This window comes from Gallinula chloropus (assembly GCF_964237585.1).
Source record: "Gallinula chloropus genome assembly, chromosome: 20".
Classification (NCBI taxonomy): Eukaryota; Metazoa; Chordata; class Aves; order Gruiformes; family Rallidae; genus Gallinula; species Gallinula chloropus.
In genome coordinates, this window is record NC_140105.1 from 9,184,945 (window position 1) to 9,212,870 (window position 27,926).

Genomic DNA, 27,926 nt, shown 5'->3' on the forward strand with positions numbered 1-27,926 from the left:
GCTCAGCTTGGGGTTGAGTTTGCCTCCTAATCGCAGCCGGCGTGCTGAGCGCAGGCGCTGTGTATGCAGGCAGCCCAGAGAATCCTGTGTTCTCTTCCTCTCCCTGGTGTCTATAGGGTCATGACTAATTTATCATCAGAAAAAGAACAAGTGGATCCTTGGTGGGGTGCACGAGCAGAATCCTGAGCCCTCTTTTGGTTTGCTAACACCATTTAGCCCCAGCTTGGGAAGTTCAGGGGCTTTTGGTTGCGCAGGGTAAAAGCAAGGAAGCTCTCTGCTCTCCTGGCAAGCGATCTCCACTGTGCTTCTTTGACACAGCAGCTCCCTGCACGAGACAGCTCGCCTCTGGAATGCTCCCAGATGGAGTTGTGTTTTCCAGAGCATGGGAAGGGGGGAGTAGGGGGGGGAGGTCTGGGCGTGGGCTCTTGGGTTCCCTGGAATTCTGCCTTGCTGCTGCTCGGAGATTCAAACAAACGAGGCGGCAGTACAGAGCTGGCAGGTTTGAAGAGCTTTGGAAAAATGATAGAATCATCTCTTGCCTTTTCCCAAAGCACTGGGAAACAGCAGCAGGCCCATTAGTAAACACCGAGTTGTCCATCCCTAACCCCCCCTCCCTGATGTAGTTCACAAAACAAGCTGAAGAGCTCTGACAGGATGATGGGTCTGTGAGTGGAGGAGGTCCCCAGGGTGAATCCAGCCAGTGGGAATGGCAAAAGGAAAACCCAGACCTCTGCTTCCATCCTCTGCCACGCTCTGGCTGGTCAGGTACGGTGGGTTTCTCTGTTGGGCCTGGCTAGTGAGTTTCTCTTTGCTGCAGATCGGCACACAGAACAGCCTGGAGATCCTGGAAGATCCGAAAGCTGAGGTTGTGGATGAGATCGCTGCGAAGCTGGGGCTGAGAAAGGTCAGGCTGTTGCTGTTTGGCAGTGATTTCAGCTCCAGGGGGGTGGGGTGGGTTGTTGAAGACTGTTTGGGTGTACCTGAAATCTCACTGAAGTGTCAGTAGCTCTTGCTTTAGGTGTGAAAACCGAAGTGAGAGTGTTTTCCTTGAGCATAAGCACCTAGCCACGCTGTGCTGCTGAAGGCAGCAGCCCTCAGTCACAAGTGACATCAGAGGGAGTAGCAAAGGAGCAGAAACACCATTTTCCCTATTTTCCCTTTTATTTCCCCTCCGAGAGGAGCCGTTCCGGGCAGCGTCCTCCCCAGTGAGTGCTGACAGGGTGCAGATGTACCTGGAGTTGTCCCCCTGAGTTTGTTCCTCTGACAGAACCCACGCTCCACTTCAGGAGTGGAGGCTCCTGCTTGGTGTTTTTCCTTCTCTCTGGGTTCCCATCTCCTGGTGCTGCTCAGTCACGCTGCAGCGAGTTGATCTGTCCATGCGGGTCCCCCAGCAGCTCAGCCTCAGTACCCGGTTCCCCTCATGCCCTGCCTGTTGTCCCATCAGCCCATACGGGTATTGGGGATCCCTCAGTTCCCTGTGGAACCTCTGCTGACATTGTTTCAGTTTGGGGAATCTTTGGGAATGGTGTGAATGCCAGGAATGAGCCAAACACAAACAAGATGGGACTTGCTAAAGGAAACACGAACCAGGGAAGGCTCAGTAGTGCAGGCTATAAACATCTGTGGGGAGCTCTTGTTCTCCCAAGATAACATCTTGAGCCTCTTGCCAGTGTCTGAAGCAGAGCTCCTGTGTGTGTGTGTTATTTATTTCCCAGCTTTTCCTCTGCTTCTCCCACCCAATACCTTTTAATCAGTGTGACTTCACGCTGGACAGACTGCTGGCTGCAGGTTTGCATCTCTCCGGGCTCCCCTGGGAATCTGCATCAGCAGTTCTTCCTCCAAAGGGTTAATCCCATGGAGGGGATGGGAGCAGAAGGGTTCACACAGGGATGTGTGTGTGTATGTACACACATCCACACTCCTGTGTGCAAACAAGTGTGGAGGGCAGGCATGAGGGGTGTTCTTTTGGATCAGAGCGCGCTCCGAGTTAGGAATGAATCATATTCCAGTGGGAACACAGGAGCTTTATCTTAACCAGTGAGCTTCCAAGTGAGATCATGTGAGCTGCTTTGTCATCCGCTGGCGCTCCCGAGGCCGCTTCCCTCTGCCTGCTCAATGGGGAATGCTTTTTTTGCTGGGGGTGGGAGGAGGTAGAGCCCGAGAGGCCTCTTACAGCCTCCAGATCTTTCCATGAAAAAAACCCAACCAAAATATTCCATAGTGAAACATAAAGCTGCAGGTGCCCCTGGCTGGCCAGCTGGCATGTTGCTCCTGGAAATGGGATTCAAATGAGCCCGGCACAGCTGGGAGAGCCATTTCCTTCAGGCAGGGCTGTGTGAGGAGCCAAGAACATCTTGTCCTGCTAGGAGAAAAGGGATAAGCTCTCTTCTGCTTTGAGTTTTGGGGCTTGGAGATGTTTGGTTTTTTTTTTTTTTCTTCTGTTTTCCTCTTAAAGCAGCTTTCTCTGTTGTGCTTCTTTATAGGTTGGCTGGATATTTACTGACCTGGTCTCGGAAGACACGCGGAAAGGGACCGTTCGGTACAGCAGGAACAAGGTGAGGTTTGGGTGTGCAGCTGAGCACAGCTGCTGGTCCCAGGGGCTGGTGTCAGCGTGCAGACGCTGGCTGTGCCGAGCAGAGCGCTGAGCCAGGGCTGGATGTGACACCAGGCTGGAATTTGTGTGAAATGGGGATTTTTTTTTCAAGGCTGGAGAGGGCTTGGTGCCAAGGCCTTGGGGTGACAGGCCAAGGGGAACGGCCTTCAGCTGCAGGAGGGTGATGGAGAGAAGCTGGGAGGCAGAAATCCTTCTTGGGGAGGGTGGTGGGATGCGGGTATGGGGTGTGCCAAGAAGCTGGGGCTGCCCTTGAATCCCTGGCAGGGCTCAAGGCTGGGTTGGGTGGGACTTTGAGCACCCTGGGCTGGTGCGGGGTGTCCTTGCCCATGGCAGGGGTGCCACCAGGGGTGGCTCTAAGGGACCTTCAACCCAAACCAGCCTGAGGTTTGATGATTGAGAAGCTTGTGAAGGAAAAGGAGCTTGCTGGGGGTTTGAAGCCGAGCTGCCTGCCCTCCTTCACCCGCTCTGCTTTGAGGAACCGGTTTGAGTGGAGCGAAGGGTAACGGGGTGGTGCGAGGTGTGAGAAAAGTGACTCAGAGGGTGTTCCTACAGGCTGAGCTCTCCGTGGCTTAGGTCATCAGGCTTTGACCTTCTCAGCTTCCTGTAACTCTCAATCGATTATGTCCCTATTTGGAAAGTGAAGCCCTGGTGATGTAAAAGAGAGAGAAAAAAAAGGTGTGTAAAGGTGGGTGGAGAGAGAGTCCTTCTGGCAGGAGCACAGCTGGGGCTGGGGAGCTGACACGTTGCATTCCTTCCCCAATCTCTGCAGCAAGGGTTCCACGAAAGCGCCTCTTTTCCTGGGGTGTTGGTGGTTTTCTTTGGCTGCCGACCAAGGAAATAGGTCTGGGCTACGGAGGGTTTGTCCTCTCTTTTTATTGACGTTTCTGCTCTTCCCTCAGGACACGTATTATCTCAGTGCAGAGGAGTGCATCACAGCTGGGAACTTTCAGAACCAGCAGCCCAACATCTGTCGCCTTTCTCCAGATGGTCACTTCGGATCCAAGTTTGTCACGGTTGTGGCTACAGGTATAAACTGGCCTCAGCTCGCCCCAGCTCTCTCTGTTACATGTCAATTAACATCTCTTGTTAATAGAAGAAGAATACGCAGCCCTTGCCAGAAGGATTCAGACATCCTGGTCCCCATCTGTCCCATTGAATGAGAGGGTTTTGCCTTTTTTAGAAGTAGCTGTCAGGCTCCCTGCCTTTGCTCCGTTAAGTTTTGTATCAAACCTCTAATTGGGCCTTCTGATTTGCACATAGGATAGAAAACAGATTTTTAGCAGCACAAGATGCCTGTGTGCATGGATTTTTCCCTTGAACTCAGTTCAAGGTTGTTCCTGTCTTTTCCTTGTGCATCTTGCCCCGTTTTTTGTGCCACCTCCTCTACAGTTACTTACCCCATCCCCTGACTTAATGGCAGCTCAGCCCCACAGCCTCCACCACCCTGGTCCAGCCCCACAGCATCTACCCCCCTGATCCAGCCCCACAGCGTCCCCCTCTCTGATCCCAAAAGCATCATTATTTTTTGGCTTGCAACCAGGGGGGAAAAATCCAACCCCATTGCTCATTTTCCAGTCTCTCATATCTTTAAGCTCCTAATTGTGTCGGTGCAGAACCACGACAGTCTGGATCCTGACAGTTCCTCTGGCTGGTTCAGCATAAAGGAGAGACCTTTAGAGAGACTTTTATCTCCCTGGTGCTGCTGTCAGGGAAACCCTTACGTAGGACACCGTGCTCTTCTGTCCATGGAAATAGGGGTTTTTTTTGGTTGTTGTTTGCCTGAATAAAACAGAGGAGCCTGCAAAATGCTTTGCTTTGTCACCTCTGGCTTCAGCTGCTGTCACTGCAGGGCTGGTGGGACAGGAGAGGGGAGATGTTGGTGTGTGCTGGGAGTGTTGTAGTGTTAGGAGTTCAATCTGCTCTTCTCCCTCTGCTGCAGGACACGTGCGTTCACTTAAAAACTCCCTGGAGCAGATAACGCTGCGTTCTGCCTCTTATTATGAAAAAAACCACCCCAAAAAAACCCCCAGAAACCCGCAAAACACCCAAAATCCCCCAAACCCCACCCCTGCATGACTTCCAAACATTATCCCATGGGAAAACCACAAGGGGGATATTCCATTGCCTCCCTTGAGCCCAGGTTTTGTGAGTGTTCCTGGAGCCTTTTCCAGGGCAAACGCTGTCTGGAGCTCGCAGTGCAATCAGACAGCTGCCCGTGCATTCCAGACTGCTAACCGCATCCAGCCTTCATTAAAGATAGATGTGTATCTTGCTTGCTCTATTTTTAATTATTTATTTATGGCTTGGGCTTGGTTTTGTTGTTTTTATGCTAAAAACAAGGTGTTTTTGCTGAGGAAACGCTGGCTGGCTTTGCTCAGGCCCTCCCCATCTCTCGGTCGATGTTATATTTCTAGGAGTGTTTGTTCTGGAGCAGTGAGTGATTGAGGTTATAGGGATCAAAGGGTAGGAAAGGGGAATGTTTCCTCTTTGCTGTTCCAGATAGTTTCGTTCTCTTCACTTCAATCAGCCCATCAGGTTTCTATTTAAGAGCTCCGTTCCTTCCCTTTGTGCCACATAAATAGATTTGGATCGTTCACATCAACTTTGCCTTTAAATCTTCTCCATGGATTAATCCCTATCCCCTCCTGAATTCCTAGGTTGGGAAATAGTAACGTTTTCCTACCATCGGTCTGCATCTTCTCTTTCCAGTTGCTCTCTAATGACACATGACCTGATGTTGCTTACATTAGCCAAATTAAAGCACCGAGCATGTGATCTATCGTTGAGCCAGGGCCTTAATTTCCACTTCCCACATTGGATTTCCACCGAGCCATCGTTATGGGCTGAGGAAACATTCCTTTTTCTCCATACACCCAATGCCATTAGCTCCTTGGAAATGAGAGGGGCTTGTGGGAGCCTGTGTTCTGTTTCCAACAGGGAGAAGGTACCTGTGGGAGGGTGATGCTGTCCGGAGCCTTCCCAGAGAGCATCTTTCCCTCCTTTAATCTCCAGGAAGAGCCCTCACTTTCCAGGGCTCCACACAAACACCCATTGCTCACTAAACACCAAATTTCAGAGGTTTCTTGCCTAAAAGCACATCCCACGTGGCAGCGCCGCGGTCTCATCTCACATTGCCATGTTCAGTGTGTCTCTTCTGAATCACAGCTCCCTCCCTGCATTGTGCTGAGCAAATTGCTAGGGGAGGGGGATTCTTTTAACCAGCCCCCTTCTCTTCCAGGTGGTCCCGACAACCAGGTCCACTTTGAGGGCTACCAAGTCTCCAATCAGTGCATGGCACTGGTGCGGGATGAGTGTTTGCTGCCCTGCCGAGACGCGCCGGAGCTGGGCTACGCCAAGGAGTCCAGCAGTGAGCAGTATGTGCCTGATGTGTTCTATAAGGTAAGGGGATGGAGGTGGGGGGGAAAGCTGTGGAAACAGCTCTGCCATGTGTCTGGAAATGGGTACAGCTGGCTCAGGAAAGGATGGCTTTGAGGTCTGAGCTGTTTTCAGTAGTAACCATTCACCACATGCCTGCAGTCACTGCCTGAGCTCAGTTTCCCCCTTGTAAACGTGCCATTATGCTTCCCAGTGTGGCTGTCCAGCTTCTAAATGGGGTCTGCTAAGCTCCAGGAGCAAGTGCCCTGAATTCCCCCTCCTCCTTCCTCTTTGTTGGCAGTGCTTGCTGCACTTTGTGCCCATTCCAGTCCTCCACCGTGCAGCCATACGATGTGTGATGGCACAAGCAGCACAGGGAAAGCAGCAGGATCCCTGCACGATGCCAGGGATGCTCCTGCCCCTACAACACACATACAGGCAGCAGATGCAACAACCAATGGTGTAATTCCTGCAGTGAGAGGAGAGGCAGCCCCATGTGTGTGTCCATGCAAGAGGAGGTGGCAGGAGCAGGGTGCTCTCCAGGCTTTCCTCATGGGTTCTGGGGTTACTGCCTGTGCCCTGGGAGCTGGTTGCAGGTTGGACAGTAAACTGCAAAACCCAGTCCTGGGGAGCAGTGAGGGGTACGATGCTTGTGTCTGGAGCAGATCCAAACTACTCCAAGGACTGCTGCTGGTAACCTGTCTGCTGCAGTTTTTGGAGTGGTTTGCTGGTGATGAACAGGCTGTTGGTGTTCCTGTGACAGCTGTTGCTGGGAAAACTCAGCCCCCCAGTATCTGCAAGGCCAAGTTGGGAAGTTGGGGACAGGATCTCTGTGGAGGCTTCTCAAATGTGTGCATGTTGGTGCCCCGTGAGCGAGGACAGAGGAATTAATTCATGGTGCTGCTTGCCAGCTAATTAGCCATCCATCACCCGGGTTAGTTATCTCATTCTTGGCTGTGCCTGATACTCTCAGCCCGCTCAGCCTGTGTTAAAGCTGTCCATTCCAGAGTGTGGGGTAAGCAAGGAGGGCTGCAAGGAGCAGCAGAAACAGACCTGGTCAAAATGCCCACATACCCCCCAGTCCTGGGACTGGGAAACGCTGGTCTGGGTGAATTAGCTGGTGAGATTCTGATTTCCCCCTCCAGCCATGAATGCTGAGCTCCTGCCTGGCTGGGAAACAAGAAACACCTCTTGGGTATGAGTGCTTGGGAGGAGGGGTTAGATGGACTCTGTAGCTTCCTCCGTAGCACAGTGTGGACAGCTTGCTCTCAGGAGCTGATAAGCCAGGTCAGCTTTAGATACAGCAGAGCTCCATTGTGCAAGGGCTGGCCCCGAATGCGGAGATGAGCTCATCTCCTGGCGTGCCGCTGCCGTCCCGCTCCGGAGCAGCCGGTGCTGTGGCACAGCCGGGGTGCAGCCTTGCAGGAGGTCCCTCCCGTAGGTCTGCATCCCACATGTGGGCCACCCTGCCTGCTCCAAGCAGCAGGAAGCCAGTGTGGGGTGTTTCCATACGGTCTTCACTCCTGGTCGTAATTTGAAGCAAGGAGATAAACAGAATGCTACCCAATGGCTCTGGCCTTCCATGGAAATTTCCATGAACTGCTGGTTTCACTGGGTCAGCCTGGGGCTTATTTCATCCCTCTCTATCCACAGTTGCCTTTCTCATGATGCACTTGGGGAAGGTCTGAGCACAGCTCTGTCCTCCAGCCTGAAGCGTGCCTGGCTGTAGGATCTCTTAACTTTTTTCTTTTGGAACATTCTTAAATCAAGGGAAAGCTTTAGTCACTCCTGGCTTTGAAAATCTTTGGGGTCTCATTAAATCTCTGAGGCTTGAGGTTGGAGACGCTACCTCATAGTTACTGGGTCGGTGATGACGGTGGTGTCAAATACAGCACGAGGAGAGAGAGTCCAGCACCCAGCCTGGCAGTGAAGTTCAGCTGCTTCATGGTCCTGCACCCTGCTCCCCCCCTTCCTCTGATGAAACAGCAGGACCCCCGAGCAGCTTCACCCTTGGGTGAAGGGGTTCCCCCCAACGCCAGCTTTGGGCAGAGAGCTGAGCTTTTTTGGTAGCTGCTGAGTTCCCCCTCAGACAGAGAAGCTGTTCCTAGAAGAGGAGAAAGTCCATATCTGTATTCCCATGTGTGTGAGGGTATTCATGTGAGGAGCCTGTTAGGGTGGCAGGAGCCGTACTGGTTTATCGGTGCTGGATGAGAACCAGGCAGGGGAAGGGTGTGGGGACCTTCACCACGTGGGCTGTGAGGTGCCAGGATCAGCTGGTGTTGGGCAATGAGCTGTTTTTCTGCACTTTGCACTGCTTTTTGTGCTTACAGAGTGGGAGCTGGGGCTGGGAGGGGGGTCCCCAAAGCCGGTGGGGCTGCAGCTGGGGTGCAGTGGTGTGTCAGTGTCAGCGTAGGTGGGATTTTCTTCCATGGAAAGGTGAATAGTAATGGCACTGGTATCATCCTGCCTCAGGAGCTGAGGCGTTTCTCCAGCCACGTGGTGTCTGTATTTCTTTCCCATTCTCTTTACGTTGGCCCCCAGCCCTGCTGTGGGGAGGAGCCACCCCTCTTTCTGCACAGCCTCTGCTTTCCTGGCTCACAGAGGCTGGAGCTGAGGGCTTCAGCGCCCACGAGTGCCGGGTACTTTGCTCATAGATGCCTCTCCAGGTGAGGTTACCTGGCAGGAAGGAACCTCCCCCATTAACCTCCTGGGTTGGGGGTCTGTGAAGCATCACGATGCGGTGCCACTTCCAATCCCCACGGGCTTCTTGGTGAGTTCAGTGCAACAGAATTCGTGAAGGAGTCGCTGTTGTCGGGACACAGACCCAGGGGTCGGGGTAAGCACAAGGGCTGCTTCACCCTGTTTCGGCCTGGGAGAGGGAGAGCCCCTCTGGGCATCAGCAGGGCATCTCCATTCCGTGCCCTCGAGCAGCCTCCTTTGTCTGTCTGGTTCTAGAAGATAAACACATCGATTTTGGTTTCACTAAGAACACAATCACAGAATTGTAGGGGTTGGAAGGGACCTCCAGAGATCATCAGGTCCAACCCCTCTGCCAAAGCAGGGTCCCTAGGACAGGTCATACAGGTCGGCGTCCAGATGGGGCTGGAATATCTCCAGAGAAGGAGACTCCACACCCCCTGGACAGCCTGTCCCAGGGCTCCCTCACCCTCACTGGGAAGAAGTTCTTCCACACATTGGTGCAGAACTCCCTGTGCACCAACTTGAGCCCATTGCCCCTTGTCCTTTCCCCACAGACACTGAGAAGAGGCTGCCCATTTCCCTCTGTGTCCCACACTTCAGATACTGATAACCATTGATCAGATCCCACTCAGTCTTCTTCTCTCAAGGCTGAACAGTCCCAGGTCACTCAGCCTGTCCTCGTAGGGGAGAAGCTCCAGTCCTGTAATTATCTTCACAGCCCTCACTTTGTTCTCGCTCACAGTGAAGGATTTCCCCTGGCTGCCTCCTACCAGTGGCTCATGTCGGACTGGAAATGCCTTCTTAGCCTTAGATGTCCCAGCCACTCTGGGGAGGAGGACGCTTGATTAGCTGAGGAGTCGTCTCCTGAGAAGGATTTCATCCCCCACTGCCCCATCCCTTGCTCTTAGGAAGGTCACTGTGTTTTCTTTCCCTGCTCTGTCTGTGTGACGGGGCAGGACTGCCTGGCACAGCACTTGGAAAGCAGCACAGGGAAGACGAGGGGTGGGCTCCAGGAGTGTGCAGAGGGGACAGGCAGCTGCTCAGCTCTGTGGGGAGAGGGAACCTGAGAGGAAGACTTTAATGGCATGGGATACCCATGCCAGCGGCGTGGGATGCCAATGGCAACGGTGTGGGACACCAGTGCTGTGGGATGCCAGCGGCATGGGATGCTAATGGGGTGGGATACTAACAGTGTGGGATACCAACAGCAACAGCCTGGGATGCTAACAGTGTGGGATTCCAGTGGTTGACCAGCCCTGGGACACAGCCAGAGCCTCCCTCCTCACCCAGCTGCTCCCCTCTCCTTCCTCTAGGAAATGTCCAAGCCACCCAGCAGCAATCCCGCTGCAGCCACCCTGCTGAGGTGTGCGAGGCGGCCGCGCTCCCTGGGGATGCATCCATCCTTTCCCCTGTTTGACCTCATCCCTGTGCAGCTTTTGCCTCAGAAGGGAGGTGGGGATGGCTTCCATCAGGAAGGCTCTTGTCCCCTGATGTAATCTCCAGTTGCTGCTGTCCTTGGGATGATTCATGGTCCAGATCCTCCAGGCGATTTTTGTGCAGGTGCCTTCGTTAACCCCTTCCCAGCCCCTTCTGCAGCAGTTGCTGCTGGTTTGGGGAGTCTCAGGCTCCAGGGCTGCAGCAGAAACATGCCAAGAGACACTGCTGGGACCAGGATGAGGATGAAGATATCTTTCCCCCCAGCCTGATGTTTATTAAGGCCTTTAAAATGTAATTACCTAATAAAACAGCATACGGGGGGCTGGTGAGAAGAGTGCCAGCGTTTTGGGGGGCTGTTTTCTCTGGGAAAGGGCCAGGTTGGGACATGCCCTTGGGGAGGGGGGAGTGAGGCTCCTTGTTGGGTAGTGATGGTCTTGTGCATGTTTTGGTGGGCTGGGCAGCATGCAGTGGAAAAGAAGGCAGCCTTTAACATGGAAATCCCCAGAGGCAGAGATTAAAGCAAACAGGTGCTGGAAAAATGTTTCTGCATATTAGAACTTAATTAGATTTGAAAACGAATTCCAGATGGGCTAATTACGTGTGAGTTGTTGCAGGTTCTTTCTTGCAGGGGCAGGATTGTGTGTGTTTTGGGAAAGCCGATTGGGTCTTGATTGGATTGAGCTCCCGATTCCTGCCGTGTCGCTGAGATCTGGAAGCAGGTTAACCTTCAGGTCCTGTGATCTCCCTGCAAAGGCTCCAAGGCTCCTCCTGCTCCTGTCAGAGCCGGGGAGATCCGAGGCCCTGAGCCACCAGTTGCTGAAATAACCATGGGAGCCAACAACCTGTCACATTGGAGGGAGAAAAAGATCCTTATCGGATTTGCTTTTAAAAGGAGCTTCAAAGACTGGAAAGTAGAGACATGGGGTTGGTGGGGGGAGGTTTATTGAAGGGAAGAGTTCCTAAAGATGAAAGATGCTTGGGGAGGGGGCTTGTGGTGAGGAGAGGAGGGGTTGGGGGGTGTTGATGCCTGGAGGGGAGCAGCGTGCTGGAGCCTGCTCAGGCGATATCCGCCTGGGTGTAGCGGGAGAGCAGAGCGTGAGAGCCGGGGCGCTGGCTGCCACCCCACATATTTGTGCTGTGTAAACAGCAGCGTAACCCAGAAATGCTGATAGCAGGGGAGTGGCTGTGCTTTGGGAGGAAATACCGCTCAGGAGAGGAGGGTGTCAGAGCCCTGGACAGCTCAGCCCGGAGCTCAGTGGTTCTGTCCAAGGAACATAGATTGGTAACCCCTCTCACTGAGCTCTCCCACACCAGCAAGGTGTTAGGGTGATGGAGCCGGCGGCTCTGGGTCTGCCTCCAGCCCCTGGGTCTCCAGAGAGCTCAGTAAACCTAAAACTTCAGTATAAGGTCCCTGCCTGGAAACTACGGGCGTGTGATTTATACAGGGCTCAGTGGATGATTTATAACATGTTAAGTGATGATTTAGGTAGAAAATACAACCCCCTCTTAGAGAATCTTTAATGAAAAGTGTCAGTTCTCATGAATTTATTTCTGGGGCCGTGTTTGAACTCGGCGTGTTTGACGTAAATCAGGTCTAATTGTCATTTTGTGATTAATGAACATATGCTGGCCCTTTCTCTCTGTAATTAAACTTTACCTTCCATTCGTCTGGCGAAGCCAAACAAGTTTCCGCGTCGCGATACGCTGGCTCTGCAGGTCTGGGAATGAGAGGGCCTGGCTCTCCCGTTCCCAGGAGGGAGCTGGATGAGAGGCACGTGGCTGGCTGTGCTGGAAGTCGGGTTTGCTGGGGCTGAGGAAGCAGATGTGCTGCTGTCCCTCCCTGGTAAGACAGGGCTGCTCCTTACATGGCATTTACACTGTCGTGCCGGTGCCTCTCTGGTGGCGATGGCTGAGGCAGAGAAGAGTGAGGTGGTTGGTGATCACATGTTCCTTTGGCTGATGAGGAAGCAGAAGGCTCATGGAGCTAGAGAGATCTCTGGCCCCATAGACCTACGGGGTGTCAGGCCACTCTCCAGCACCCAGGTTCTTTTCTACACCCTCAGTGACCTGCCAGAGCTGAGGATCCCCATCTCCAGGGCAGGATCCCATGGGCTTGACCCCGCTGCCACGCTCAGGAATAACAAGACTCTCTCTCCTTCAGGACATCGACAAGTTTGGCAACGAGATCACACAGCTGGCTCGCCCGCTCCCGGTCGAGTACCTCATCATCGACGTGAGTATCCGCTGCTCCTCGCTGCTTCCCACCAGAGACAGGGCAGAATGGAGCTCTTACCCCACCTTTACCATTCCCACTGGAGGCGATGCAATGGGATGGATTTCCATCCTTTCTCCTTTGCCCTCTGCTGCCAGGCGTTTTGGGCACAGCACTTGGTGCGTGCTGGGGTAACTGCCGTGCTCCTTGGGATCAGCCTGGTGCCAGGAACACACAAGGCACTGCCTGGTGTCTGTACCACAGCTCCAAACTGGCACGGAGCCACCCAGCAGGGAACGCAGCCGGCCCCACGGATACATGCGCCGGGCACTGCCTCACGGGGAGCTAATTAGAGAGCTCCAGTTGTCTGTCTCTTAGCAGCAATTAAGAATCCAGCTCCTTTTAGTGACTCAGCAGAGCAGGTTGGTTGTACAGGAAGGTTTTTTTTTTTCCATGGAGGAGGGATTTCATGGCACAGCGTGGCTCGGCCGGAGCGCTGCCAGGCACCGGGGCACTCATGGCTCTGCCCTTTGGCTCGAAAGGAAACTGTTGCAGCGTGGAAAGCAGGAAAGCAAATAATTCAGATGACAGATGATATTGCTGGAGTTAGAGGCGGTGCCAGGAACGATTAAAATCCACCCGGAGCAACTGGTCTGCTCCAGCTGCCCCTGGCACAGGCAGTGTCCCGCGGGGGAGCTGGCAGCCAGGAGGCTTCTCCATCCTCCTTCCCCGGTTACGGGCTCTGTGTATCACTTATCAGAGCCACACTCGTGTCTGGGAACAACAGGCCTGTTGTGCTGCACCCTCAGACGCCCCGGTGCCGGTCAGCAGCGCTGCAGCATATTTATTACTCAAGTAGTAAAGGCATCTGCTTCCTGGCTACCTGGGGGGTGATTAAGATGAAAGCAGACTGATGGAGCAGGCGTGTAGGAGCAGCCTGGAAAGCCGTGGTTCAGAAGCATCATGGTTTGTCTCTCTCTTTTTTTAACCTACACCCCCCCCCATCCCAGAGCAGACAGGCATTGATCCAGTTGATGCTGTCCCAGCAGGTATTTGGGTGCTGCTCCCAAAGGGTCTCGCCTACAGGGCCTGGTGTCTGGTCCCTGACACCAAAACTCTGAACTCCCAAGAATTAGGACTGGTTTAAATGTCACACTCTGCCCTAAGCATGGGCTTGTGAGCTCAGGAGTAGGGGCACAGCACTGCATCTCCCCATTCCCATCCCCATGGCACCCAGAGCACAGCTGACCCCATCCATGGGGTACAAAAGGGTTTCCTTGGCTGCCATTCCAGCCCCACACAGAGCAAGACGGTCCTCAGCTGGACCATGGGGGGCACTGAGGTGACACCCCAGCATCAGCTGAGTCCCAGTGACCTTCACAGAGAGGGAAGCTGGTCACAGCATCACACTGTGCTCATCAGGACCCAGCTCAGCATGTCGCCCTCCAGCTTCCTTAGAAGCAATTGCTGGGAGCTGTGGGGTGTGCAGATGGGGAGTATCCCTTTAAATGTTAAAAGCTGTCAGCAGATCCCGGCTGGAATCTCTGCTGTCTTCCTGGCTGAGCTCTGGGGTGTAGCTGTGGCTGCTGTTGCCTACCAGGAGCTTCTCTTCCAGTATCCCACTTGCCTGTCCCGCTGTCAGCGCTCTGATCGTCCTTCCTTGGCTTTTCAGATCACCACCACTTTCCCTAAGGATCCAGTCTACACGTTTTCTATTTCTCAGAGCCCATTCCCCATCGAGAACCGCGACGTGCTGGGAGAAACTCAGGTAAGGAGCACTTGGCATCTGCATGCTGCTCCGCTGGCCACCTGCCTGCTCAGGGATGGGGGTCAGGGTTCCTCAGCTCCCAGACAGCACCAAATTAGCTGGGGGTGTTGGGGGGATGCTCCAGCCCCATGGTGTCAGCAAGGGACCTGCTTCTCCCTGCTGATAGGAGCAGGATGAGGGTTGTTGCTTCAGCCTTGAGAGCACTGCCTTCCCTTCCTGGACTGGTTGTTAAAGCACAGAGACCTTTCCATGCTGGAGGCCTGTAGCGTTGAGCTGCCCAATGGCTCAAGGCCCTTGCTGGATGTTGCCAGTGTGCAGAAAGCTCTGGCTGCTTTAAAACAACACCAGCTCCTTTCTCCGAGGAGGCAGCACCAAAGATGCCAAGGATTTCCTCCAAAAATCATCCCAAAGGAAGGAGCGCTGCCCCTTGTGGCTCTGTGGGAGGAGTGGGAGAGGTCGGCCTCCGGTTGGCATCTCCTGGGCCTGGGGTCGTTCAGGTGTAAGGGGAGGGGAGGAGAGCTAGCACAGACCCAGAGATCCTTTTCTTGGGAGTCTGGAGGTGCAGCTCAGCCAGTGGGGGCTCTGGATTTGGGAAGGTCCCTGCACATCCCAGCCGATGCCTGAGACACAGGAATGTCACAGCAGCTGTTACTGGAGCCGAATAGGAAAACGAAGTCACCAGGTGGTGGGGAAGCGACTTCTATTTATTACTTTCCCCTCTCTCTCTAGGACTTCCACAGCTTGGCCACGTACCTGTCCCAAAATACTTCCTCCGTTTTCCTAGACATCATTTCCGATTTCCATCTGCTCCTCTTCCTGGTCACGAACGAGGTCATGCCTCTGCGGGTACGTAGTGGGGACAAAGAGGTCACATCCCAGCCCCGGGCACGTCCCCTGGCTGGGTGCCTGCACAGGGCAGGGCATGCAGCTGCCCATCACCTCAGCTTCCTGGCTGAGCTGCTGCGAGGAGGGTTTAAAAAGTGAAACCAAAGCCCCCCACAAGCTGACCAAGCTCTCACAGCGCTGCTCAGCGCAGCGAGGGGGTGGCAGCCACGGGCTCAGACCAGACAGAGCCAACTTGGCTGTAGGTCTGAGAACTGGAAACACTTTATTTCTAAAAAATATCCAAGAATCAGAAATTCCTGGTGCAGTGATAACGACCTCAGAGCCCCCAGATCTCAGTAAGGCCAACGACTTCCTGGCTGTGCGCGGTTCTGCCTCTCTTGGCCGGGCACCGGCAGCTTGGCGGCTTCCCAGGCTCCTGGTTCACATCTGCACCGCTGGAGCTTCCCAAGCATAAAGCAACAGGCTGGCCAGCACAGCCCGGTGTTTGCCAGAGGCTGCGAGGGCGCCGAGGAGTAGGGGGGGGGGTGCAGGGGGGCAGCCAGGCTGGCCCTGGGCAGATGGAGATCAGGCTGGGTGCTGGTGTGCTTTGATGTGGCAAGTTTGTATCCCTGGGAGTGGGGTGCAGCTGGCAGTGCTGTCCCACATAGGGCAGGGAGGTGGTTGGGTGCAGCCAGGTTTAAAGCAGGGTAAGAGGAGGCATTTGGGTGTCTTGAGTGGGAGCAGAGGGATATTAGAAGGGGGTAGCGGCTCTGACCTGCAGATCTGGTGGAGGAGGAGGGCAGGGAGGTGCTTCTGCACTTGAGGAGTTGTCCAATGCCTGTTTCCTCTCTTATGGTTCCCAGGACAGCATCAGCTTGTTGCTGGAAGCTGTGAGGACCAAGAACGAGGAGCTCGCGCAGACCTGGAAAAAATCAGAGCAGTGGGCGACGATCGAGCAGCTCTGCAGTAAGAAAGGGGCTTTTTTGGGGAGGGGAGCCTGTGGTTTGGAGGGATGCAGAGATCTGCCCCTGCCTGGGAACCCCCACGGGATGCCAGGCTTGGTGGGGAGGGTGACAGGGAGGCTCCTGCTTGTTTTGGGACAGGAAACTTGCTCTGGGTTTAGGCAGGGCCCTGCCTGTTCCCAGCATTTCCCCAGCTCTGACCAGGCTTTTTCCCCCCCCCTCACAGGTACAGTCGGGGTGCAGCTCTCAGGACTGCAGGAGTACGGTGCCATGGGCGGCTCGACGCACGCCGCCTCAGCGGCCATGTGGGCCTGCCAGCACTGCACCTTCATGAACCAGCCTGGCACGGACCACTGCGAGATGTGCAGCCTGCCCAGGACCTAACCACGCTGGCACACACCCAACACGGAGCAAACAAACCCTCGAGCAGCAGGAGTGGTGCTTGCCCCCTCCCCATCCTCCCTTCCGCTTCCCCCCCCCTCCGGCAGCCCCCTTCCCCGGGGTGCAGAGCTGGGCTGAGGGTGGCTCCAGCCCTTCCTGGTTATTCCTTGCTCCCTTCCAGGGTGGCAGCCCCTGTTAGTTGCAGCCGGGTGCCGTGGCTTTGCCTTCCCAGCCTGGGAACCCAATGCTTGATCTCAGCTTTTGTGCAGTGGGGCTGGGCTGTGCCCTCCTTTCCCCCCATCCCTACCTCCACCTGGGTGAGCACTGGGGGGGCTGTGACCCACTCCCTGCCCTTCCCCCCAAAGCTGCGGCATCTCCCTCCCTGCAGCTTTGCTCCCCTTTTCCCCTGTGTGGGTCACAACCACCCGGACCCCCGGGTGCCAACAGCTTTTGGGCTAAACGGCACAGGCAGCGTGAGCAGCCGCCGGCGCCGGGCCAGGCAGCAGCTCTGCCAGGCTGGGCCCTGCGCATTGGCAGCGCTCCCGGAGCAGGACAGGCCCCCTTGGCACGGGGTGAGGGGGTGACAGTGTGCCAGCTCCTGCCTTGGCACCGCTCCCACGGTGCCGAGCGCCGCTCGCTCCCTCTCACAGGTTTCGGCAGCGGGCGCTGGGCGGTGGGGTGGGTGTCTGGGTGTCCTGCCCATGCACCACGTCACCAGGGAGCAGTGTGGCTTGGGAAGGCTGTGTGGGGGAAAGGGGTGTACCTCAGGCACCCACCACCCCTGCTGTGGGCTGTGGTGATCCCAAGAGAGCCAGCCCCTTCCCGCTTTCATCCCAGCTGGAGCCAGGGCTCCTGCTGTGCTCTCCCCTTTACACCCCGGCTGGGGATGGGGGGTGGAGCAGGCACCCTGGGGCACCGGGTCCAGCACTGCCCCGTACCCCTCTCATCATGGGGGGGGAGGCGTGACGCCCCGTCCTGCACTGCCAGGCAGACAGGGCTCCTCTGCTTGTGTCATGGAGGGGACACAGCACAGCAGGGACAGCGGCACCCCGTGCCTGACAGCCTCCCTGCCCCTCGCTGCTGCTGGGAGCGCTCCCCCGAAAGGCTTTTCGTCCCCGTCGGCATCCCCGGAGCGGCCGCCCGGCCTCGCCGCGGGGCTCCCGGGCTGCGGTTTGCTTTTCCCCTGGGTTTGTTGGTGTTTGGGGGCTGCAGGGGGGTGCGGTGCCTGCCCCGGCGCTGCCAGTAGCGTTGAATAAAGAGCACCTGAAACGACAGCCAGCACCGTGCCTCCTGCGCTCTGTTCCCGGGCAGGGGCTGTGCCAACCCCCATGCCACGGTCGCGACGCGATGCTCTCCCAACGGGGAGCGGGGACCTGCTGGGCCCCATCCCCGGGAATTCGGCATCCCGGCCCCCTGCCCGCGGCTCTGCTGCGGTCTGTTTGCAATCAGCACCGGAGCAGCGTGCGGCCGGGCCCCGCGCCAGAGCAGCGCCTTGAAAAGGGAAGGCAGGAGCTGCGTGAAGCCAGAGCTGCGGAGCCCAGCCCGGCGAGCGGCTGCCGCGTCCCCACCGGCCAGGGCCTCAGCGCAGGTAGGAGGCAGAAAGGGCCCCGGGTTCCCACCTGCCTGAGCCTCGGGGAATCCACACCCCGCAGCCACCCGGCCTCGGGATCCTCCTGCTCGGGGTCCCGGTGTCCTGGCGCTCTCCCCTGGCAGCGCCATGTCTCGGCTTCTCCCCATCCTGCTCCTCGCTGCCCTGGGTGGTGCCGCCAAGCTGAAGCGACGGCCGCCGGCGTGGGATGACAGAGCGGACGGTAGGTCAGCCCCACCGCTCGGGACCTTTCCCAGCGCTCTGGTAATGGCAGGGGCCAGAGCTTCCCAGCCTGAGGGGAGCAGAGCCCGAGGGGCTGCCTGCAGCCGGGCTCCTGGGGCTGCTCCGGGTCCCGCTCCAGCCAGCCGTCCCCTCGGGTCCCCACAGCCGAGGGGGCAGCACTGAGGGGCTGCGCCAACCTGACGCTGGTGCTGGACAACTGGAAGTTTGCCATCACCTCCCAGATGAGGAACCTGCTGCTCTTCGACCACCAGACTGTGCTGCCTGACTACGGGAGGTGAGGGGGGTGCAGAGACCGGCGCTGCCCACCCACCCCCCCACACACACCCCGGGGAAGGGGGGTGAGGGGGGATGGCTTTGGCAGGGATCCCGCATCCTCACACCCCTCGTGCAGGATTCGGTCGCTGTCAGGGGCTCTGGACGATCTGTACCGGGACTTCAGCGCCCTGAAGGAGCAGCTGGCGCGGCTGTCCGCACGCTTCGCCGAGGCCGAGGCCTCCGTGGACCAGCTCAGCCGGGCCCGAGGCCCCGCAGTCCCCCCGCACCGCCGGGGGCCGCCCAGGCCCCCCCAAAGACCCCCTGCCGCCCCGCAGTAGCCCCGCCACGCCCCAGTCACCGCCCCCGGGGGCGGGCGGAGGCCGGCCCGGCGCGGAGAGTGGGTCGTGCCCGCACCGGGGGAGCAGCGGGGCTGGGGGGGGAGCGGGGGGGGCCGCAGCCGGGACAGGCCTCAGCCCCCAGGGGGGTCCGGCCCCCGCTCCCCATCAATAAAGCCGCTACAGCCAGCATCGCCTCGTCCCTCTCTGCGCCCCCAGCGCCCCCGGGGTGGGGATGCCGCGTACCCCCTCCCCTTCCCCCGGTACCGACCCCCCCCCCCCCCCCCCCTACCGACCCCCGGGTTCCAGCCCGGGCCCGCCCATCGCGGCTTTACGGCCTGTCGCAAACTCCCCGCCCATTGCGGCGGCGGCCGCGCAGCCGTAAAGCGGAGCCGCCCGCGCCCCCCGCCCGGTACCCGCAGCCCCACCGGGAGGTGATGGTGGGGGGCAGTGGGGAGGGGGCAGTGAGCTGGGCCGTGGGGCCATGGGCGGAGCTAGGGGGTGGTGGAGAGATCGCGGCGTGGGGAGGGATGGGGGGGGGGCTGGGCCTGGGGTTGAGGGAGGGGGCTGATGGGGGGGGGGGGGGGCTGTGGGTTGAGGTGGGCGTCTGGGGCTGCGGGGGTGGGCTGGGCCTGTGGGGTGAGGTGGGGGCTCTGGGGCTCATGGTGGGGGTCTGGGCGTGATGGGGGGTTCTGGGGCTGTGGGGCGAGGTCGGGGGTCTGATGGCGAGGTCGGGGTCCTAGGGCTGATGGGGGGTCTGGGGACAAGGTCGGGGGTCTGGGGCTGATGGGGGGGTCTGAGGAGAAGGTCGGGGGTCTGGGGCTGATGGGGAGGACTCATTTGTGGCTGGGAGGCTGCGGGGCTGTGGCTGTCAGCAGCCCTTTTAGGGGGGGGAGCAGGCTCAGCCCACTCTCAAGTGGGGTCCCAGGCGCTCCCCCAGCCGGGCTGACCCCCGACCCCGCACCCCTAGGCCGGCACCGTGCCCGCCCCCCCCCCGCCCCCCTGCACCATGGCTCACGTGGGCCACAGGGTGGATTACCTGGCCGGGTTCTGCTGCCCGGTGGGGGGGCTGGTGGCCGGCAAGCCCCGGGTGCTGTGCCACGAGAACGAGATCTACCTCTCCAACGGCAGCGAGTTCGTCTACGTCTACGACCAGGAGGGGAAGGTGCTGAAGGTGAGCAGGGCAGGGGGCTTCATTCTGCATGTGTGTCCCCCCCTCCATCGCATGCTGGGAGGGCTCTCTGGGGCTGGCATCCCGCAGGGATGGCATTCTGGGATGGGGGAAGGTGGCAGGGACACTGCTTGTGGGCCCCTTTGCTGGCTGCCCTGTGCAGAGTTTCAGGGTTTCCCCATCTGTGGAGTTCAGAGCACCCCTCACCCCCCTTTTTACCCAGCTCCCAGGCCCTTTCTGGGTGGGGAGGGGGGTGCTGCTGTCTGGCCCCTCTCCTAAACTCGCGAGACAAACAGTTAATTCAACTAGAAAGGCTTTTTTCCCCCCCACACCCCCTCCTCCCTGAGCAAAGTGACGTCTCTCTCCTTTCCCAGCGACAAAGGGCTTTGCTATTGTCTCTGCTGTGACTAACAGCAGCCGGCGTGTGCGGCTCTGCGCGGCTCCTGGGTTTCATTTGCTCCTTATTATCATTTCTAAGAAAGCCAGCGCTGCAAGATCAGGATCTGCCTCCTACACCCTGCTCCTGCTCAGCAAAGGAGATCGTGTACAGGCTTTCTGATCCCTCTTTTCCTTCCCTGAGGGGGAGCGGGAGCGACAGGCTGCCTGCAACCCCCCCCACTGCTCTGCCCCTGGCCTGGGAACACCCAGCTGGATCCCAGCACTGCCCAGGGGGGTAGATTGATTCCTCAAACCCACTAATAACCTCTGTTTGCAGGGAATAACCCTTTTGGGTTTGCAGCTGCCTTGGGGTTACCCCTGAGAGGGGGAGCATCACCCAGCCGGTGGTTTCTCACTGCACACCCCACACCAGCCCTGCCCAGCTGGCAGGGTGGGCACTGTGGTTCCCTCAGCTCTCCCCCCCTGCGCTGAGCAGCCCCCTCACTGAGCAGGCCCCCTGCCCACCCCCCTGCTGGGTGCTGCAAGAAGGTGATGTTGCTTTCTGCTCTGTGTGCCCCCCTCCCCAGGCTGTGTACCGATGCCCGGACCAAGTGTGGCACGTGGAGCTGCTGCCCCAGCCCCGGCAGCTCTACATCCTCTGCGCCCACAGTGGCATTTACAGCGTCTCACTGGAGCAGCAGGGCAGGTGAGCTGGCTGTCACCCCACAGGTGACAGCAGGGACCTGAGCCAGCACCATGCTGTCAGACCCTGGCATCCTGGGGCCCCTTCTCATGGCCGGGGTGAACGTGTCGGGCTTCCACCACTGCCCATCACCCCGGCAGGCACGGGAAGGGTGAGGCGGTGGGAAGCTCTGGCTCTCTGGCTAGTCGCTCTGGCAGCAGGTGCCAAAAGCTGTGCTGCAGGGAGCTTGTTTCCAAGGGCCGGGGTAAGAGGCGGCCAAGGGAAGCGCTGGCTTCGCCTCACGCCTTGGCTGAGGGCTCCTCCCTGTTTGCTTGAAGGTTAATGGAGCAGACGGATGGCGACGGCCAAGAAAGCAATTGCCCTTCCGGCGTCTTCCCCGTGGATTCGGATGCCTGTATCTTCCCAGACTCCAGCCTCTGCATGTTCACGCTGCTCAACAACTTCGTCATCACCCTGTCCCAGGCCCAGGGCAAGTGGTGGATGAGACTGCACGAGCTGCCGCGCCCCGGGGAGGAGAGTCCCCCGTACCGGCAGGTCAGCGAGGTGGGCTTCTGCCCCGGCCCCCAGCCCGGGGAGGAGGGGGACAGCCCACCCTCCCGCTTCCTGCCCGTCCTGTGCTGCGCGTCCTCCCCAGGCACCGTGGGGTCTGGGGAGGGGCTGTGGTGTTCGGGGGGCTTCGTGCTGGAAGAGCCCCTCTTCAGCCTGCTCTTTGGGATCGACGCTGCCATGCTGGAGTCTCCTATGATCCTCTGCGGCTTCCCGGATGGACAGCTCTGCTCTGTGCCCTTGAAGTCCCTCAGCTCATCGCCGGCTGTCGACGGCTGCCATGACGTTTCAAACCAAGACCCCCCCGTGAAGATCCTCCATCATTTAGAAGAGCCCATCGTCTTCATCGGGGCCTTGAGAACGGAGCGGAGGGGGGCGGAGGATGCCGAGGACGAGCAGCTCTTTGGAGACGCCGGCTGTGACTGCGTGGTGGCCGTGGGCCACTACGGCAAGATGGTGGCTGTCAAGGCAGATCAGAGGGAGGAGGCGACGGTGCCGGAGCTCAGGGAGTACTACTTGCGTGGGCCCATTCTCTGCGCCGCCTGCGGCAGCGGCAGCCGGATGTATTACAGCACACACTCGGACATCTCTGCCGTCGACCTGGACTGGGGCGGCGATTCCTCCGACCCCGAGGACGCGGAGAGCTTCGCCGGCGTCCTGCCTCCCGTCCTGTCTCCGGCCAGTTTAAGTATCTGTAGCGTTGTGGCTCTTTCCTTGTCTTCTCGGGCGTCAGAAGGTACTGCCGGCAGCGGGGCGTGCGCTGGGTCTGGGGTGGAGCGGGGCAGGATAGCTGCCTTATTCCGGCCCGTACGGCTCCACCCCTCCTTACAGTCCAGATTGGGCTCCGTCCTCCATCCGTTCTTGTTGACTCCCCTCGTTTTTGTAAGTCGTCTCTGTGGAGCATGCCGACTCGGGCTGAACGCGAGGCGTGCTGGCAGCTCCGGCTCTTCCCTTCCTGGTCCGCGGTTCCTCTCCGCTCGGCGTCGCAGGTTCCCACGGGGTGCTGGCACCAGCCCTGCCTGTCCCCACCTTGGGCTCCCCGCACGGGGAGGGCAGCCTACAGGGAGCCCTGAGTAACCTGGGACAAAGCTCACCCTGAAAAGGGGGTTCAGGTGTGCTGCTGCCTGGGCCAGGGCCTCCTGCGTGGCTGCTCGGAGCCTGCCGGGCTCTCCAGCTTTGGGTGCTCCCTCCCCTCTCTGGTGAGGGCAACATGTGGTGCCTGACCATGGCCTGGGCGCACGGTGCAGCACTCGCCCTTGGGAGTGGAGAACAAGGCCAACACTCTGTGTAGGTGGGTGGGTGGGTGGTGGGGGTCCCTCGTAGCCACAGCTGAGCCCCTCACATGGGGCAGCACCAGGAGCAGGTGGGGTGGGCTCAGGCAGGTGAGTGAGGAGGGGTCCTGGGGCACCCAGGTGAGGCAGCCCTGCCCGCGCCCAGCCCCGCTCGCTGCCCGCAGAGCTCGCTGCATGCCTCTCGCTGCCGAGGTCCCTGCATGGCAGTGCTGGCTCCCAGGGCCCCGCAGCCCCCCCGACCCGCGGCGCCTCCCCCAGCTGCCGCTGGCCTTGGCTTGGGGGGCGACCAGCTCCGGGAAGCATGGCTGGGGCGGTGGGGCTGTCGGCAAGTGGGAGCCATGGGGGACAGGACAGGCAGGATGGGGAGAAGTTGGGAGAGCACTTCCCTTCTCGGGGAGCTGCGTGTGAGGTGGGTGTGCTGTCATGGTCTGTGTCCTGTCTCCGTCACACCCCTCTGCAGACAGAGGCAATCCCTCCAGCCCCCACCTTCCTGGGGCTGGCAATACCATCCTGTGCTCCCCATCCCCATGCACCCCCCTCCCCACCCAGCCATTAGGGAAGCCTCAGCTGCTTTCCCAGCTGCCTTCCCAGCCTGCTTCCCAGCCCCCCCTCGTTGCCTGACCTGTCCCCGTCTCTGCCCGCAGGTGAATCGGAGCTGCTGGCCTTGTCTGCCAAAGGCCGCCTCATGACCTGTGACTTGTGCAGCCCCGAGGACGATGACGTGGGGCTGACGCCTGCTGAGATCGGCCGGAGGATTAAGGAGCTGCTGTCTGGGATAGGCAACACCTCGGAGAGGTAACGGGCTGGGCGTCGTGTGCTCCTGCTCTTGCTCTGCAAGCTGCCAGCTTCACCAGCCTGGGGTTCTGTGTCTTGGCCGTGAGGACTTTGGCAGTAACCACTCCAAAGTTTACCCTTCTGGAGTGCAGGAGCCTGGCTGGGAACAATCCCCCCCCCCAACCCCCCCCAGGCCTCAATAGGATAAAAATAGTGGTTTAGGGCAGCCCTGCCTGCTGCCCCCCTCCCCTGGGCGCAGCTGCCTCCGGCTCTGCGGGCGGGCTGGTGTTTACAGCCTCGGCGGCAGAAGGTGGGAGAGGCAGGGTGCCAGGCGCCGCGCCTGCCAAGTCTGCAGTAACTGGCAGGGCAGGCACGTGCCTATGGCCTCCACGGCTGTCTGTCTGCAGGGAGGGGGCACGGAGGGGTCCCCCCATCTTCTCACAGCGGGGGGTTTCCTGGGGTCTGTCTGGCTGGAGCTGTTCCTCAGGGTCAGCTCAGCTGGTGGGGGGGGCTGGTGAGCAGAGCAGCTCCACAGGCAGCGTGGATCCTGGCTGCCTTGGGGAGGGAGTTGGGGGGTTCCCGGGGTGGCTCAGGGCACTGGGGGCTGCTCGGCTCATCTGCTGCGGTGGCACAGTGCTCTTCACGCAGCAGCCTTCGGCGCTGGCCCCCGTCCTGGCGCTGACCCAGTGTCCCAGCTGCTGTCCCTCCCACTGTTCCAGTGCTGGGGCTTTCTTCTTCCAGAGTTTCCTTCCTGAAGAAGGCTGTGGACCAGAAGAACCGAGCCCTGGCCAGCCTCAACCAGGTGATGAACGTGAGCGCGGCTTTGCTGTCCAGCCAGGAAGGCCAGAAGCCCATTGCTTGTACTGTCACTGCCAACTGGAGCTGCCTCCTGCTCCAAGATACCGTCACCATCTCCTGCCTGCTGGAAAACTGCAGCGAGTACAGCCTGGAGGAGGGCTGGACCCTCTGTGTTCAGCTCCTGGCCAGTCCCTGTGCCTTAGAGGAGGAATCTGTGGATTCGGCCACCACCTTCACCTTCCCCATCGACCAGCTCCTCCCCGGGAACAAACGGGAGCTGACGCTGCCCCTCGGTTCTGCCTCGGACACCAAGCTGGACCTGCCTCTGACCATCTCCTGTGCCCTCTACTACAGTTTACGGGATATTTTGGGCAGTGGCTCCGATGACTCCGATGCCCTGGATGATTTCCTGCCAGACGACTCGCCCATCCTCTCCCCGGACAGGGAGGGGATCTGCCTGCCCCTCAGCGAACGCACCATCGACATCCTCCAGTGCCTCCGTTTCGAGAGCGGCCCCCCCAGGCCTGATGCCTCTGCGCCAGCAGCTGCCCCCCCAGACCCTGTCGAGACCTTCCTCAAAGTGTCCCGGGAGCAGACTGAGCCTGAGGGGGGGAAAGCCAGCGAGCTGCCAGATCTCCCAGGAGAGGGAAACCTGCCTCCGTCGGCAGCGTCCATCAGGGTGTCCTCAGAGCTGCTGAAAAACGCACTGAAAACCTCCAGCTCAGGTGGGTTGCTGTGGAGGAGTGTCTCTGGGGGGGCTCCCTGGGGAGAGGGGCTTGTGGCTGTCCTGGGAGAGGCTGGGGTGACACCATCACAGTGTAAAAAGTCACCAGCTGCTGTGTGACCCTGCACAGTGTGTGTCTGCTTGTGTGCCAGCGTGTGGCACGTCCAAGCTCAGCCTGTCTCTGCAGGGAGGAGAATGGCCTCCCTGTCTGCCCTGGCTTTGGGGGGGCTGCAGAGGTGTGTGTGCTGCCCTGTCCTGTGTCACCAGGATGGCATCATCGGTGTGACAGGCTCCTCTCTCTCTCCTTTCCATGCCCAGACGTGCCGCTGAGCTGTGCCACGCTGCGCTGGCTGCTGGCTGAGAACGCCGGGGCCGAGGCGCTGAGCAGCGAGGAGGTGACGTCGGTGCGCGGCGCGGCGCCGGATGGAGGCCAAGTGCAGCTGCTTGTCCGAGAGGCAAGGAATGGGTTAGCCCTGCAGAGACAAACCAACCCACACCTCTCCTGGGCTCCGTCCCGCAGCCCCTCGCTCGTGCCAGGGAGCTGGGTGACCTATGACCTTGCTGTGCCGACCCCAGGCTGTGGGGCTGGGGATGCTGGGGTGCTGCGTGGAGCCTGCTCACACTGCCTGCACTGTGGGGCTGGGTGGGCTGTGTTGCCAACCCTCTGTGTCCACACCATTGATTTCTCAAAGGCCGTAGCCGCTTCCTTCCCTCTCCCTGTTGGGTTGTGTGTCCCCCAGACGTTCCCATGTCCCCGCTGCTGTGTCCCTGCGTGGCAGGCTGGCCTTGTGAGCGCAAAGGCAGATCCCTCTCCCCTCCCAGCGTCCCTTCACTGGCCCCCAGGATCCTTCTGGGTGCTCATTGCTGTGGCTTTTCCAAGCAGAGCGGTATCCCAGCTCCTGCCCAGCTCTTGCAACAACCTCAGGCACTCACCATGCCCCGACCTGGTGTCGGGCTTGGTTGGAGGGGGGGTGAAATGGGCTTTCCTCACCAGTTTGACTGGCTGTAATACGAGGGGAGACTGCTGCTGGGCTGGGGGTGTAAATCTGATGTGCTGCAGTTCATCTCCCTGTAAAGCAAAGATCCCCCTCTGAGCACAGAGGAGGAACCCCAATTGCTGCTGTCCCGACTGACCCCGCACCAAGGGCCACGCGGCGTGTGCTGGCAGCGACCTCGCGCGGGTTGGATCACGCTTGAAGGCACTAATATCACCAGCGTGATTAGCCACAGCGTTAATTCTCCTTGGGTTAAGCCTCCAGGATTAAATCTGCTGGGGTGGCAGCCTGTGTCCCACCGGGGAATGGTCACCCTCTCATCCCCAGCTGAGACCCACAGCTGCTGTCCCAGCTGTGGTACCAGCTCTGCCGACGCTCCTGCTCAGGACTGAAGGCTCTGGTGGCCACCGGGTCTGGGCTGGGGGCAGAGGTTGAGTGAGGGGGGTCCCACGGACCCTGGCAGCACTATTACTGAGCTGAGCTGGCCCCTGCCGGGCTGGAGAGTGAGGGCTTGGGGGGGTGCAGGCAGTGGGGATGAGGAAGAGAGCTGCTCAGGGAGCCCTGTGCCTGTGGGGGGGTCCCAGGGCCGCCTCACCCCCTCCCCTGCAGTGAGGACGTGCTCGCTGTTGCAGGTGGCCATGAACGACCTGAGCCCCGCTGGCCCCATCCAGGCTGTGGAGATCCTGATGGAGAGCCCGTCCCTGGCAGACATGTGCAGGATGCACCACGCTGTCGTCCGGCGCATCCAGGTACGCTCAGCTGGAACAGGGGGCTGAAGGAAGCCCAAACCCTGGTGGGGAGGCAGCTGGGGGATTCTCTAGCACCCCCACGTAGGAGACATCCCTGGCAGGGATGGGGAGGGGACCATCGGGGATCTCGCTCCCTTCCCAAGCCTCAGCTCTGGGCATTTGGGCTGTGGAGCCACAGGAGGCCCAGGGAGCCCTGCCGTGGTGCAGGCCCCGTGGGGCTGGGGGCTGCCACAGCCCCCCGGTGCCCTCAGCAGCTGAGCTCTCCTCCCCGCAGGCGCTGGTGCTGGAGCAGGCGGCACAGGGCTCGGGGCCGCCTGACCTCCGCATGCAGTACCTGCGCCAGATCCAGGCCAACCACGAGGTGAGCGAGCTGGGGGTGAGGGGTGCCTGCTGTCAGGATCATTCCCCCCATCCCCTTCCCCTGGGGTGCCTGTCATCAGGACCATCCCCCCGGTCCCCTTCTCCTGGGGTGTGTGCCATGGGGACCCCCTCTATTCCCTTCCCCTGGGGTGTGTGCCATCAGGACCCCCCCGTCTCCTTCCCCTGGGGTGTGTGCCATCAGGACCCCCCCGTCTCCTTCCCCTGGGGTGCCTGCCATCAGGAACCCCCCGGTCCCCTTCCCCTGGTGTGCCTGGTGTTGGGACTCCTGCCCTTCCCCTTCCACTGGGGTCGCTGCTGTTGGGACCCCCCTCCCATCCCCTTCCCCTGGGGTGCCTGCCATCAGGAACCCCCCGGTCCCCTTCCCCTGGTGTGCCTGCTGTTGGGACTCCTGCCCTTCCCCTTCCACTGGGGTCGCTGCTGTTGGGACCCCCCTCCCATCCCCTTCCCCTGGGGTCCCTGCCATCAGGACGCCCCTGTCCTCTTCCCCTGGGGTGTGTGCCATGGGGACCCCCCACCCTGAGCCAACCTGCATCCCCAACTCTGTCTCCCTTGCGCAGATGCTGCTGAAGGAGGCGCAGACCCTGCGGGACCAGCCACCCCTCGGTGAGGAGGGGGCTGCGACGGCAGAGAAGCTCCTGCACATCTACCAGCAGCTGCGCAACCCCAGCCTTGTTCTCCTGTGAGCCGGGTGGGGGGGTTGGGGGGGGCTGCGGCCAGCGC

General features: G+C 59.5%; 2 protein-coding genes across 2 annotated transcripts in view; both read left to right on the forward strand.

Moving 5' to 3' along the window:
* The window catches only part of NPLOC4 (NPL4 homolog, ubiquitin recognition factor), a 29,348-nt gene extending 11,800 nt beyond the window's left edge, over window positions 1-17,548 (forward strand). The window contains exons 9-17 of the mRNA XM_084273430.1: window positions 818-904; window positions 2,484-2,555; window positions 3,514-3,640; window positions 5,853-6,013; window positions 12,288-12,359; window positions 14,011-14,106; window positions 14,836-14,952; window positions 15,795-15,897; window positions 16,120-17,548. Of these exons, the coding sequence (XP_084129556.1) occupies window positions 818-904; window positions 2,484-2,555; window positions 3,514-3,640; window positions 5,853-6,013; window positions 12,288-12,359; window positions 14,011-14,106; window positions 14,836-14,952; window positions 15,795-15,897; window positions 16,120-16,277 (993 nt within the window). The 3' untranslated portion in view covers window positions 16,278-17,548. The remainder of the gene's footprint in view (window positions 1-817; window positions 905-2,483; window positions 2,556-3,513; window positions 3,641-5,852; window positions 6,014-12,287; window positions 12,360-14,010; window positions 14,107-14,835; window positions 14,953-15,794; window positions 15,898-16,119) is intronic.
* A 263-nt stretch (window positions 17,549-17,811) lies between these two features.
* FAAP100 (FA core complex associated protein 100) lies at window positions 17,812-27,901 on the forward strand. The gene is given in 12 exon segments (XM_084273391.1): window positions 17,812-18,085; window positions 18,250-18,379; window positions 19,666-19,697; window positions 19,700-19,869; window positions 20,832-20,950; window positions 21,265-22,229; window positions 23,430-23,580; window positions 24,301-25,082; window positions 25,400-25,536; window positions 26,709-26,825; window positions 27,100-27,186; window positions 27,764-27,901. Coding segments are annotated over 12 exon segments (2,910 nt in total). The 5' UTR covers window positions 17,812-17,991; the 3' UTR covers window positions 27,890-27,901.
* Window positions 27,902-27,926: the final 25 nt, after the last annotated feature.